The sequence below is a fragment of the Chelmon rostratus genome, chromosome 14, assembly GCF_017976325.1.
Source record: "Chelmon rostratus isolate fCheRos1 chromosome 14, fCheRos1.pri, whole genome shotgun sequence".
In the NCBI taxonomy this organism is placed as follows: domain Eukaryota; kingdom Metazoa; phylum Chordata; class Actinopteri; order Chaetodontiformes; family Chaetodontidae; genus Chelmon; species Chelmon rostratus.
Window position 1 is genome coordinate 23,616,832 of NC_055671.1, and position 15,468 is coordinate 23,632,299.

At 43.2% G+C, this 15,468-nt stretch overlaps 1 protein-coding gene across 1 annotated transcript in view; it reads left to right on the plus strand.

Annotated features, from left to right (window-relative positions):
• The window catches only part of doc2b (double C2-like domains, beta), a 119,244-nt gene extending 107,992 nt beyond the window's left edge, over window positions 1–11,252 (plus strand). The window contains exons 6-9 of the mRNA XM_041952881.1: window positions 3,559–3,716; window positions 7,539–7,620; window positions 9,329–9,425; window positions 11,119–11,252. Coding sequence (XP_041808815.1) covers window positions 3,559–3,716; window positions 7,539–7,620; window positions 9,329–9,425; window positions 11,119–11,252 — 471 coding nt within the window. The remainder of the gene's footprint in view (window positions 1–3,558; window positions 3,717–7,538; window positions 7,621–9,328; window positions 9,426–11,118) is intronic.
• The last annotated feature ends 4,216 nt before the right edge of the window (window positions 11,253–15,468 follow it).

A 15,468-nucleotide genomic window follows, 5' to 3' on the forward strand; every position in this document is an offset into this window, starting at 1 on the left:
TCAGTGTTTGACTGTGAATGTGAAAGGGTGTCACAAAGGCCACTGCTTGAAGCTTGTGATGGTTACTGATCGTGATTCTTTGAAGCAGCAGTTTTCATTTGGTCAAATCTAGCAGAATGATTAGCATGCTAGCATTGTTAGCCTGAGACTTATTAGAATTATTCTACAACTAATAAAATAGTTTTTGGCTTTAAAACCACGGAGACATGTACTTTTTCATCTGGGTTGGAAGAACAAAACCTTTTCTTATTTCTTTAAATCTGCTATAACTGATTTTGTATTTGGCCACTTGGGGGCAGCAGAAACAAGTTGTGAACAAAACACTGACCTAGCAACACTATTATTCATTTGTGGTCGTGTTTATGACCACCTGATGCATGTGAGTCCAATATTCTTTCTCTTTTAACTTTATTTTTTGGTCTCTACAGTTCATTGTGAGCGATTTTCATTGAAATGAACGGGAACATTCAACGAAACCCGAGCTGTCTTTGCAACAAAAGGGCGTGACTGATCCTGACAGCGTATCGGGTTTTGGGTCAGGTCCAGAACAGGCAGCGGAGTAAGATCTGCTGGAGTTAGAGGAGTGGGGTGGTAGCGTTCGCTTTCTACCGTAGTGTCTATTATGTGACCACTGGGGGGTGCCAAAGTCAGAAAATCTTGTGGGCTTTAACGTACAGCACAACAGGAAGTTGTTATCACTGAAGGATTCTTCAGTGGTATTTATGACGTTGTGTCATTTGTATTGTAATACTGCAAAACTACACTTGATAAAAGAAACTTTAAACTACTTTTTCTAGAACTGTGTATAACTTTATAGCTTAGCCTGAGTGGGAGGTAATTGGCACTTTGTCATAAAGCGCGGCTGAATGAGACAGAAAAACGAATGAATATCAATTTAATATGGCACAAACCAAATTGAAAGAACTCCCAGTGCCCACATTTCCACGGGTCAGCGCACTTCAAGTAGCTCTTGATAAGCCTGAAGTTGTTAAGCCTCTGTGCAGTCGCTCTGCTGATATGGATGGCCTTATACTGTATATGTGGTTTTAAAATAAATGCTGATGTATGAAAAAGCCCAGTGCATATTCAGCAACTGCGGGAGTGTTGCTGGGAAATTGCATTTCTACGTCAGTGGTGACAGCAGTGCAAAAACAAAACTCAGATAGCTCCTTAGATGTCTGGGCTGCTTTTCTGTGAAAAGTCATACGCTCAAGTATGTATTTTTCTCTCTGGAGAGTTCAAAGTGCTCTGTGGCGCACTGAAAGAATGTGAAAAAGACAATCACACTGATATGATAAGAGTATGATGTCTGGTAACTGCCACTTCACCGCGAACATAACCACTGCCCATTAAGAAATGAGTCAGCTGATTGATGCCTGGTCAGATGGTTGGTTCCGGGCAGCGGTAATGGGCCTGGGTCTCAAAGCTGTGAGTAGAACCACAAGCTTGAAGACCTTCAAAGTGTCACTGAAAGAGCTAATGAATGAGCAGCTATTCAATCCTTCAACCACCCAGACAATCATCTTATTAGTTATACATTAGGCTATATTTATATAAATACATGCTTTAAATGCATGTTACAGATACATACATATTTAAATAAAATGTAGTTTCATGCAATTTACTGTGGAGGTGAAAAGCTAAGTGCAGAAACTAAAAGGCATTAAAGACGTTGGTATCAATAAAAGGAGAAATACTGATTGGCCACCTGCTATATGCTGTGTAGAACGCTGTGTAAAACCTAAATAAATGCGATAACTGACCTCATCAGCTTCATTGATTTTTGTAAATATCTGCTTATTCTGAACACGCTCCAGAAACACCTGTTTGGAACATTCCACAGGTAAACAGGTTGATTGGTAGCAGGTGATAGTGTCATGATCGGGTACGAAAGGGGCATCAGGAACACTGCGTATAAACACAGTTCATTTGTGAATGACTGGCTTCATTCCTCCAGTTCAGAATTACGTTTATGTACAACAAATTAAGAACAGCAAATACATTTTGAAGGACTCTTATTGCCACCTGGAGCACATTTTCTATCAATATGTGAGGAAATATTCATTAATTTGTGTGGCGAGTTGCAAACAATGCTGATAATGAAACATATCAGAAACAGGTTTCTTAACTATGTATTTCATTTGTTTTCCTGCCTGACTGCAGCTTCGTTCAGATCTTTTATTGTTCAGGTTTTAGAAGGTTAGAAAAGTCTGCATTGACTTAATTTACGAAACACAACAGGATCATCAGCTAAACATCTTCCTTCTTAAAGCACTTAGCTCAATCACTCATTACTGCATGTTGGATCTGCACAGGAAAACATGATTAAAAAAATACTTCAAACAACATTTACACAGTACAACAAAAAGGAAAATCAGCGTAGAGATTCATGTGTTCTCTCTTAATTTATGGCAAACAGTATATAAGCCATAGTAAATACTGTATACGTGCATATTCTGTACATCATCATCCACTCCATGTGTATCCATTCAATATTGATTTCTTTGCACTACTCCTATTGTTTACACCTCACAGAATCACTTCACCTATACATATAGGTTTTATTTATGTCGTTGGTCTTTTTATATATTCATAAACATCTGTTTTTTCACACACTTGTGCATAACGCCCGGCCCGTTCTTTCCTCGTATGTGTTCTCAGCTGTCTGTTGTATTGAGATCAATGTGGAAAAACGCTGATTCTGATGCTGAGAGCTCCTTCGCTGCTTTCCGGGGACGTACACCCTCCGGATTTCTGGACTTGATGCTTTCTTTGTGGAGGAATTCTTCTCTTATGTCAGAATCGTTGGTGCACTCAGGGGGGGAAGTGGAGCTCACAGCCTGTCTCCTGTTGATAACCAGTTTCTCTCTGTGGTCACTGTCTCATTTAGTTTCTCTGAGCTTTTGGGTGGAAGTTTTGGGCCATCTATGGACCGAGACGAGTGTTAATGGTGTCAACATCTGGCGTGAGCGACACAGATCACATAAAATCCTCCAAACAGTCAGAATTGTTTGCGTTAATGTGGACGTGAAGGCTGGTGGTGCTGTTCAGAATGAAAGCAGTCACACTCTTGGCACACAGGTCATGTGTCAGCTCAGGTGTTCATCTTGTCTCTAAAGAACACAGCAAATTAACTTTGATGAGGCCATTAGCTCACCATCTACAGCGGAGGTGGCATCAATCAGCCAATCAGCGTTTGGCTGATTTTCAGGACAAACAACCGTGGAGACGGCGAGCGCTGTAGCTGCTGTCGACTTCTTCAGAGTGCTTCACAGGACCGAAGTCTCAGGGGATCTAAAAACTGAATTAAATCCACAGTTTGCAGAGTGAGAGCAGTTCCAGGTAATGATTTGTTGTCTGCGTGGATTAACAGCATTTTGGAAATTAAAGCTTTGGTTAAATCCCAAGTGTTGATGATGCCAGAAATGAGAAACAGTCGCGAATGATGCTGCTCACAAGGGGGAACCTGGCTGGCTGCCACCCGCTCGCATAAATACCTGCATGTGTTTGTGTAAAAGCTGGTTGTTTTCTCTAAGTCCTGTCGTTTGTACGCTGCAGGTCAACAAGACAGAAGACAAGTCCCTGGAGGAGCGAGGACGCATCATGATTTCTCTCAAGTACAACACCCAGAAGTCTTGTCTGGTAGTGGGCATCATACGCTGTGCTCACCTCGCCGCCATGGACGCCAACGGCTTCTCCGACCCCTACGTCAAAACGTCAGTATGCAAACGCCCAAACAGAGAGTTTTGTCCACCTCCTCTATCCGTGATAATAAAGGCAGCACTCATCAAGTTAATCACGAGATGCTGAGAGGAAGAAGAAGACGAGCAGACGGTCAGTCAGACGGGTTGTAAACAAACCGTCAGTCAAACTACGAGGAAAACTGTTTATTACCCAAACTGCAACCTTACAGTCCGCCTGGGTTCCCCTTTGACCCGCTGTGCCTGCTGTAGTTGTGCGTGTGGGATCGTTACAGACATTTTTGGTGCGCTCACTTTCAGTCTCAACTCCAGATAAAGTGGTTCAGACGGACCGGCAGCTTGATTACGACCCGTCTGACGGCCCGACCGCTCGTTTCTTTACTCATCACGCTTTGTTCTGCCGTTGTCACCTTGTTCCCAGAGCTCACCAATTACCTTTGCGAGTGTAGTTATTAAAACCATTTTCATGAGAGGATATGTTGTGAAGTGTGAATCAACAGTAATTTCATATCAACGTAAGACCAGATTAGAAAAACATGCAGTTTTCAGTTCATGTCAGGTGGCCTGGAGGTACGGAGAGCCTGAGTGTTCAAACTTCAATAAATACATATGACAGGAATGAAGGAATAAATACAGATTTCTTTCTAACTTTCTAATAATTTCTTTAAAACTGAAGTCTATATTAGGGCTGCAGCTAGCAGTGTGTCGTATTGAATAACTGATTTATCATTTTGTTGATAAGATGTCAGTCACTAATTTTCACAATCCTAATTTCCCAGAGTCCAAGGTGACACCTTCAGACGTGTTATTGTGTCTGAACAATAGTTCAAATCCCCAAAAATTGAAGTTTACTCTCACAAAAGACAAAGAAAAGCAGGAAATCCTCACAACTGAGAGGCTTGAAGTGGAGAGTTTGAGCTTTTTTTTCAAAATAATAGTCTAATTATCTAATTGTTTCAGACGTACAAACATTTTTTCATCCTGCTCCTTCGTACTTGAAAAAGAACATTTTGAAATAAATCAGCTGGAATGAAATAAAGGTCATCTGCAATAAACTCTGGATGGAATAACATTTCAGTTTCAGTGTTGGACTCGCCCTCATTTTCATGGTTATATTGTAAAAATTCTCAGTTTCAGTCTCAGTTTACTTGCACATTAATTAGTTCCTTTATTTAATTTTGAACACTTTGGCTCTCCGTATGAACACCAGGAAGAAGCATGCAGCACTGACACTCACAGCTCCACACTTTGAATTTAACTGAACATCATGTTTACCTCAGTCTCTAAAAATAAAACAGTTGTAGTCAATACTTTGCAGTATCCATAATCAATTTTAAGGATTCATTATCGTTAACCGAAGTGTTGATCAAAGATAAAATCTGACCTGAAGTTTCCACCAGAGGGAAAATTCAGGAGGTCAGCGGCATCGTTAAGAATCGGCCTCCAGGCTGCAGGAACACTGACACTAAATTGGCATGTTGCTGTGGAGCGAAGTGTCGTTAAATCTATCAAAAACCTGAACTCACGTACTTTCAAACAAGGATCTGCAAATGTAAGGAAGCGCTTGTGAATTGGCAGAACACAAACATGTGCTGGCTTCACATTCAGCCGCATGGTGACTGATTACTTCTCTCCTCTCGACAAACATTTGGCCTCAAAACAGCGGCTCCTCGTCGCAGTCGTGCTGAAATGGGTTGGCTGGCGGTGCTGATGTTTTAGCAGCAAAGAGGCAGACGACCCGTGATTATCAGCGGCAGGAAAGACACGCGGCACAAGAGGCCATCCGCGGGGCTGCAATTTGAAGGAGCGTCCTATTTATCACACCTGAACATTTCCCAAGTCTTTCATCTGGCTGAGCAATGAAAGTGCAATTAATTTCCGACTCTGCTGTGCACACCTCGAGAACAAAAGCGCGACTCGTTTCGCGGGAGAGGGGCTGGCAACAATTTTTCCAACAGTTTGAGGTTGAGAAAATCTCCCCGAAGCTTGAAGGACACGCAGGTAGATAATAGATTTACTGACAAGCTCATGTGAGAGGGGATAAAGGAAATGTATACTCTGCCAGACAGACAGGGCTGCATGATTTCTCTCCTCTTTGGTGCATCGAGTCACAGCCGCCGCCCGAGATGTAAACGTTTGCTGTGCTGCAAAAAAACACACAAATGTAGAGGAGTCATGAGTCATCAGTCATGTTCCAAACAGGTGTTTTTGGAGCGTTCCACATCTTTCCCAGTCTTTTGTTGTCTAACTGGTTTGCTGCTGGCATCACTTTCAGAATAAGCATAAGTTACATTCCACCACTGAAAATTGCAGCGGTTTCCACGGCGAGGTCTCATTTAAAAGCAGCGCAGTGCACAAAAGCTTTGTTTGCATCCTAACTTCTGCTCGGCTTGTTTTGCCCGGGGGTCAGTAGTCCCATTACATGACAACAATTAGGTTCGCTGCAAAATCCTCATCAACAACAATTTCAGCCCTCAATCCCCCAGGGGTACGTGTGTGAGCCATAACCCACTTACCCTCGCTTTAAGTCGGTGTGTTACCTTGGGAAATTGAAGTGTGTGTGGGTCCAGTGAGCACGTAAAAGTAAAGAGGGATGTGAAGAGCTCCTGTAATTGCTCGCTGGTTTAAAATATACCAGAAAGAGCATTATTACCCAAAACTGCTCTTTTCCAAATGGACAGAGGTAACACACAACATTCACCACACTGCAGAGTACAACCTGCCTTTTGCATCATTTATGAAGGCAGAACAGAAGCAACAGTCCAACCTTAACACACACACACACACACACACAAACACACACACACACTGGCTGTACATTCATACACAGCAACAGTAGCACTAATACTCGCTTTTCATCATGGACTGCAGTGAATACAGACTGAACCTGATCAGTAACAGCAGCAGCAGCACTTCGACAAACCACAAGTCAGCTCTTATTTACGTTTCACAGCTTACACTCAGCTGCCAGTTTATTAGGTACACTTAAACAAAGCAAAGGCGACGGTCCTGTAGTGAATCCCACTTTCATGATCTGAGCTGTTGATTCAACTTTATGTTCGTTTTGAAGCTTGTAGTTTGTCGTAAACTAAATATTGGAAACAACTCTCGGTATAACACAATACAGTTTAACAGCACTGTCAACTATAGCCTCCAAAATGACTGTAAATTAAGCTGAAATCTCTCCAAAGTAGTTAAAACTTAAACATTACAATCCCGGTGAAAGCAGGATTCACTGCAGGACTGCTGGACTGTGTCCCTTATAAACAGGCAATTGGATTTTAAAAAATATATAGAAACTCATAAAGCTTCATATTGGTGATTTAGTGTTTAAATAAACTGCATGCTGAAGATCTGCACCGCTGAGATGAGTCAGTCCGACCGACTTTGGAACTGTTTTATTGTCGTGAGGCGTCTTCACCTCTGTAATCTCATCAAAAAGACACCAAAATGAAATTGTGGTGTTAAACTGACGACGTTAATCTTCACACAGAGCCGCTTTGAGAGGTGGTGACACGGCAGCGTCTGTGTGTTACCAACTGGAAAAAATGTCTTTAATAAAAGCACAGGTGGAGTCTTTAAAGTTGATAATGCAGTAATGTGATGTGTACTGTAATGCAGCTGTGTGGTTGAATATAGGGCAGTGCCACAGCACCCTCTAGAGGACAGAAACGTACAGAGAGCTGCTTCCACACTACAGAGTTGATGAAGGTTTCAAATGACACGCAGCATCATGTAGGAATTTAATTAATGATCTTGAGGTTTTTTCTGCTTGCTGTCCTTGTTCAGTCCTGCACTCAGTCTTCCTCCATCCCTCCCTGCTCTGCTCTCCTGCAGGTATCTGAAGCCGGACGAGAACAAAAAGTCAAAGCACAAGACTGCTGTGAAGAAGAAGACGCTCAATCCCGAGTTCAACGAGGTATAAACCACAGCTGTCGCGCTCTTATTCAGTGCTTTTATTGGCTGAGCAACCTCCATAACCCAGAGACCCACCAGAGCCAGTCTGAGAGGGCACGGCTGTCACATTTCCCTAAATTCATCACAGGAAGACTTTCTGAGAGAGCAGCAGAACTGAAGCTGTCTGTGTGTGTATCTCACCTCATACCATTTATTTATTGACGAAATTACGTCAGTTTTGTTTTGTTCTTCTCACCGGTTTGAAGTGAGCGGGGTTCAATGGGGAACAGGTGATGTCATGTACTTCTGTGCGCCAATCAGGATTTAGCATTAACATTTTTCAAAAGCTTTTACTTTTATTGTTGCTTATTCAGTCATGAATATCCAATCTTGTAGATAAAATGAGGCTTCAGGGCCTTTAAAGCTGCACCAGTCAACATTTTTCTGTTAGCGATGGTAGACGTGGCTACATGTAGTGTAAAGGCATCACTCTGTGGAGCATTTTAGCATCTTTTAGCTATTTGTTTTGGTTCTCATGGCCATCAGTTTGTTTCGGTTCACTCTCAGGCAGATCATTGTAGAGAAACAGCTCTGATCTACACACTCAGCTCCAAGCAGCAGACACACAAGTCAGCAACTTGCTAAAATATTTAGTAGCTAAATAGCCAGAAATTTGCCTCAGGATGCTAACACTGCTCCACACCTGCTGGATGTGAAAACAATCAACTATTTGCTAACATCCAGTCAGAAATGTGAGGTGATAATATGTCAGTGTTGTGTTTACAGCTTGTTCTGTAATCCTCCAAGTGCCCAAAAAATCAGTTACAGCAGGTTTAAACGAGGGACCTTTATGTATTTTGTGCTTTAAAATTGCTCTGATGAATTCATTTTGGAGGAAACAAGACTGGCAATCAGCCTTTACTTTCCTCTGAACTGAGCCAGAGCGGCTCAGACGAACACATCTGTTGAAACCAAAATGACTGGCTCGGGGTATCTTGGCTCGGAAGTATCCGTCTGCATACGAGCGCACGGCCCCGGACAAACACTCACAGGCCAGCGGCTTGACATTTCCTCTGACATTTTTTGCGCCCATATTCCTCCATCACCTCTTGGCCTTTCTGTCAGAGACGAGCAATGGGGTCCTCCTCCGTATCGAGGCATTGATTTCATTAAGGTGGAGCAGCAGCCTTGATTGAACTGCAGAATGAAATGAAGAATAAACACTTCTGCTTCTCACGGTGCAAATTGATATCAGAAAAGATGCTTGTTTCCTCTATTGGACGGTACATTTTATTGATTATACCATCATCCTGTTAACGTACTCCAGCATGTCTTTCCATTAAATGCATCTGTGTTCCAATCAGGATACTTCTGACACTTGTAGTATAATGACCAGGTGTACTGTGTGTGAGTGAGGACTGGCTTTGAGAGTGAGAAAGGTGCCATTCACCTGCATATTATTTGAGGCTAACAAAAACAATTAAAACTCAATGAGGCACAAAGAATCAGGTGAATCAGCTTCACCAGAAAATGGAAGTTGCAGTTGCATTCAGGTTTGTAATGGTAATTATGTGAACTCCACATCATGCAGACGAGTGTTTTGTTGTGAATGCGGCGAAGCAGAATGGACTCATTCAACATGTTCAACTTATATGAAAAGATGTGACACGTGACTCGGGATCATACTGCAGAGGAGAAGCTCTCATTTTCCGCTGTTGTGTTTTCTGCAGGAGTTCTGTTACGACATAAAATATGCAGACCTCACCAAAAAGACCTTGGAGGTGACCGTGTGGGACTACGACATCGGAAAGTCCAACGATTTCATAGGTAAGCACCGGTGAACCGTGGCAGGGCAGCAACAACAGCCTTATTCATCAGCGTCAGCAGCACCGCTGGCCTTCTGTCCAGCTGAGGCTGCCATCTGCCCGGCCCTCTCGAAGGCTGGCGACGGGGAAACAAACAACCACTGAGCCACGCTGGGAACTAACCGGCCTGCCATCGTGTGCTCGTATCTGTTTCTCTACAGTGAGGGCATCATCTTAACCAAAGCAATTAAAAGCTTTTATCCAACTTAAAGGATAACTTTTGTTTTTTACAACCTGGACCTTATTTGTAGCATTAAATACGACCATTTACTCACCCAGACAACTTTGGTGGCATTTGGAGTCGTTTTGAAGAAATTAGCCCCAGAGGAGCGGCGCGTATATCCGTATAATGCGAGTACTCGGGGCATCCGTGCGCAGCCTCTATATAACGCATAATCTGCGGTGAAACTCGTTCATATTCCAATATTTAGTTCTGATATGCTGGTGCTATTCCCCTCTGAGCCGGCGGTCAGCTAGTTTAGCTGTAGTTTGGCACAGCTATGGTTCGTTATTGCGTATTCGTAGCCGACCGCCGCAGAGTCAGCCGTGTTGTGGCTGGCTGCTCGCAGCGCCCGGCGTTCGGTAATGACATCATCCACGTCAGAGGTAGTTGTCTAGAGACACTGGATGTTGATAACATGCCACCACGGGCTCAGAGGGGATTAGCACCAGCATATCATAACAAAATATTGGAATATAAACGAGTTTCTGCAGATTATGCGTTATATAGAGGCTGGGCACGGATGCCCCGAGTACTCGCATTATACGGATATACGCGCCGCTCCTCTGGGGCTAATTTCTTCAAAACGACTCCAAATGCCACCAAAGTTGTCTGGGTGAGTAAATGGTCGTATTTAATGCTACAAATAAGGTCCAGGTTGTAAAAAACGAATGTTATCCTTTAAAATGGAATGAGCATGTCAGAAAAATGCTATGTGTGATGATATATTTGAGCATTAAAGTGCTTTGGAAATGGAAACTGATGAAGACAGTGACATGTGGTTCAAAGTTCCAGAAAAGGCTGGTAAGTGGACCTTGAGTTGAGATTGTTTTGCATCAAGTAGCAGCACGAATTTCATGCTCTCATCCCTCACCGACGGAGCCTGGGAATGGAGTCGAATTGCCACTTTATTTAACATTCAGCTTGACATGGTGTTCGTGTGAAGCAGCCTGTGTTTCGAGGTTGTTTTGTTGTGTTTTCCCCAAACCAATCAGCAGCGAGTCACATCCGTTCTCCTCTCTAAATTATGATCTATGAAGACGTTCAAACGTCTTTCTCGATCGTGGAAACAGCAGGTGTCAAACAGTCCTTTACTTATGTAGAAGTACTGATACTACACTGTCAAAATACTGCAAAACTGCACTGAAGTTAAAGTACAGAAGTATTGCTAGCTACAATTCTTGTATGTCCAAAGGTACGATAGATTAGCCATTAATAAGTCCTTAGTTCCATCTTCTAAACTTTTTATGTCTCATTAGAAGGTGCTGTCCATCACACACCTTTCACAGCACACCTGCTTTCAGCTGCTTTGTGCTGTTGCTAAGACACTATAATGATCTGCTGTTTTCCCTTCGCTCTGTCATTGTGTAAATCTCCTACACCTTTTGCTCAGCGCTCGGCGTATGACTCACGCTCTCCCTGTGCCTTCTTTCAGGTGGCGTATCTCTGGGTATCAATGCAAACGGAGAGAGGCTCAAACACTGGTTTGACTGCCTCAAGAACAAGGACAAGAAAATTGAGCGCTGGCACACGTTGACCAATGAATTACCTGGTTCGTTAAATGACTGAAGACCCACATCCTGTCATCCAGCCTGTTGGCCCCCGCCCCCTCCCTGGCTGCACCAGATAGGATTCCTGCCATCATCTCCTAACCCCGCCTCCTCTTCTCTGGATTTTCCTCATGTTGGCCACAGTGACCTGCGACACCTCTTTGGGAATATATTTCCTCTCGACAGGGCTCGTTTAAAAATACCCGAAACCTTATGTTTGTGTTCAGCATCTCTTTCACATGTAACACAGGGGTTGCACAGCTGCTCGTCTCTTTTTCCTGTAAGAGAAATTCAGTCAACACAATGAATCACTGCGATTGTAGAGCTTAACTTTTACCTTTCAGAATTGGGGTTTCTTGTATGATCAGTGAAGATAAAAGGAGCAAATGTGGAGAATGAGGTCTTTGACAGCAGCTGAATGATTTACCAGTGATTCACCAGTCCCAGAAACAGCACAAACAAAGCCTTCGGACCGTCATCTTGGTTGTAGCAGAGTGGAGAGTCTAAAAAAGGATGTAGCAAAGTTTCACACTGTTGGAGTTTGTGGAAACGTTAAGTGGAATAGTTCTCATCTTCTCAAGCGAACCAGTCCGATTTGGTCTGCGTGATGTTGCACTTTAATATGGTTGTAAGCGTGCTTGCTAGCTGTTGTTATTCAGCCCCTGTGTAAGTGGCTCCCACACAACTACAAGCAGTTTGTTGCAGATATCTGCAGCGTTTGGTGAGAGCGGTGTCATACAAACACAGAACCTCCTTAGAAAAATGTAGAAGGCCTCAGGATGCTTCAAACAAGCTTTCGCACAACCGTCCCCCAACAAAACCTGCTTCAGCAGTCGTTTTAATATGCTATGTTCAAAGACCTTTGGTGGTTGCAGGAATTATGAGCGTGACGAGCGAAGAAGGCCACAGAGGGAGGAGGTCATGGTGGTTGGATGGTTTGTCGAAATCCAAACCTCGACCACGGTTTTGGGTGTCGTCCTCCCAATCGAAGCATCAGATCACAAAAAGTAATTCTTGAAGGCAGTTGGTGATTTTCAACAGGGAGGATGGCCCTCACCCCAGACCCTAATCCTGCTGTAAAACCTCTATCTGTAGTCACATAGCCCCAAAATATTTTGTTCCAGAGGTGGTTTGGTCTCAGGGTGTATTTTCAGCAGCACAGATGCAACTGATTGATCATAGAAATATTGTAGGAATATTATAGGAATACTAGAGGCAGCAGTGTGCCTCTATGATCCTCTCGCTCTTCTGTGACCACTTCATGAATCATGAATGTGACACTACTTTATAGAGTATATAGGCTATAATATAGTGTAGAATTGAGTATTTATAGTATATAGTTTATAGAATATTATTGATCAAAACTGACAGAAGAACTGAGGGAAAAAGGGGCAATTATAAATCAATTTGCAGCTTCAGCACCACGGACAGCACCGTGGATTCATCAATACACAGCACATACTGCTGATATTTCAGAGCCGTGGTCGGGGTCAGAGATTCTGACTTGAACAAAAGTCAGATAAACGATCGATAAGTCCAGCAGTTATGAATAACGTTTATTGTGGTTTAATCTGAAGGACGTGTTGGTCCAAACTTCTCTGAAAGCAAAAGTGTTTTTACCTTTTCTGACGTCCACACTTGAATCCCGCCGTCATGGCCTCCTCCTCCTGCACTGCCTCCCCGGTCCACCTCCGAAAAACTCTGTGTCGTCTGTCTTTGTAGTGTCGATGGGATGAATCACTCAAACGGGGATAAAGGCACAAACTTTCAGGCTGTCTCTCCTTAAAGGCATGTGTGGTGTTGCACCTAGTATGCAGGCAAAGTTCAAAAAAAGAAGTTGTGAGAAGAATGAAGAAAGAGAGCTTGACAGACAAGTTCATATGCTGCCTTGGGCTGTAAAGCAAAACAGTTCTGCATTTAAAAAGTCATTTGTGGTGGAGGAGTTGCTGTTTCAGGATTGGTGAGATGATGAACTACAATTCAGGAAATTAAGTTTAGTTTGAAGTCTTATTACAGCCACACTGCACAGCGGCTTGTAGTGTTGCAATGATTGTACAGCTCTGGAAAGTTATCACAATCATATCAATCTATCCATCAATCACGAGGTAAACAACACAAGTACTCACAGTACAAAGTAATCTACCAGAAATGTGCACTTGCTTGTATTTTATTGGCCAGAATGTTGCAGCAAAGGATGAGCCAGGTTCAGATTTTTTTGTGGGACGACTCCTGTTTTTTGACCTCTGTGTCGGGACCCCACTGCTTCAACAGAGTGGGCAATGCTGACCCACTTTCCACCATTAGAAAGAGGGTCTCAGACACTGTTAGACCCAATGACAAGTATGTTGTTTGAAGTATTCTGAGGCCTTCAGTCCTCTTTCCAGTAAACTGCAGTGCGGATGTCTGGAAAGGAGAAAGTATGTAAAATCTAAGGTTTAATGGCTACAAGGACACAGATGCTGGAAGTCGATAGCCATAACTTCCTCTTGGAGGATTTCAGGATGACTGATGCTCACCTGTAAGCTGGCAGGATGACAGGTGACCAAACTTCTGTCCAATAAGCAAACAGTTTGGATTAAGATACAAAAAATCAAGAAACTCCTATTGATGACGTTCCACCCAGTGACTCCCCGTGTGTCTCTCTGTAGATCACCACCTGCTTCGACCACTCGCTGATTCCCAGTGCGACCCCGACCTATAGAGCTGCCTAGTTTTGTGGTAATCCTGATGTCAGAGTTTCATCCGTTCAGTCATCCCCTCCAGACAGTGCTGGAGCGACGGGTTGCTAAGTCAAATATGCATTTAGAAACTCAAGAAAAGCTGGAAGTGAATGATGGGCGCGAGGCCACGGTGCTGTGTTCAATCAGCTGTCTGGGGTCAAAAGTGATCTGTACAGTAAACGCTTTACTGATTACCAAGATTAATGTTTCTGATTTCCCACAAAAAGTTCTATTATCTCGTTAAAATCCTTAAAATTACATCAACTTCTATGATTATGCAAATATGTGTCATTTCAAAGTTGAAGAGTCTCCTGCTTTACTGAAAAGTCCGTTCTCAGTGTTTTCGGAGGCTTCATTCTCCAAAAACATCATCACGCTTGTGTCAGCCGAATACTGGACCAGGATTGGTCACAAATCCTGCTCGTAGGCCCGCCCCTTTAAAGCTGGATTTATTCATGAGTGCAGAGAAACTTTCCACTTTCAGCAGATGAATGTGAAAACAGCCTTTTACTGTCAGTCTGCATCACTCTGCAAACATCCAACAGCAGGAACAAGAAGGAAAACGTAGTCCCGTGATGAGGCTGAAGAGGCTGGTGGATGCAACAGCAGAGCTCATACGCGCCTGATGGTTCTGATGGTCCGTGGGTAGTTTGAGGGCAGAGGTGGAAACAGTCGGTGCACACTGCAATCACATCGCACAGCCTTACGTCACTGCGTGGAAGGCAGAAGCTCAGTGACCCTCCGCAAAACCACACGACTGGGCAGCTCTATGGTTGTGTGTGCAGCTTATTGTTTACACAAAATGAGTTTCAACAACAACAACAAAAAAAACTCCATTTTCAACCATAATGTGGCTGAAAATGTGCCTGCTGTTTGTCAAAAGGGCCGAATTTTAACAACAGAAAGTTTACGTCAAAGATGAAAATAATAATAACTAAAGCATGTATTGTTTACAACAGCCTGTTGTTGCTGAAGTTCAAGTTTGCTGCTGAAAGGGCGAAACCCGCCCCCGCTGAAGTCAGTGCAATTGTTCGCTTTGCTAAGACGGGCCGGGGCGACAGGGGCAGAATTTTTAATATACTAGCCGTGTATGTATATTGTTACTATGTTGTTGTATCTGTTGAGGGTTTTTTTAATGTGAGCAGCTCCACTATAAATGTATCAAACAGAATGTACATGTTTAACCCCTCCTACCCCACCGTACACCCTCTGAGAATGTGCAGCTTAGTGCTCTGTGTTGTTGATAGTGTTCATATGTCAAATTAAAGCTCGGTATTTGGGCGCACAGATCTTGGAATAGGGTTGAAGTCGCAGCCCAGGAGCAAACTACCAGGGTCACTCAAGTTACCCTCTAAGATAAGAAACTTTCAGTTTTACTTTGACTCCCTCTCGCCTGTTGAATTATTATTATTTTTTTCTTTTTCCGTTCAGTATTTGATGTTCAGGTTTGATACCCCGAGTCCCTGCGCAGTCCTGGAAACGTACCAGGTCTGAGAACTCCGGACTCGAGTTGCC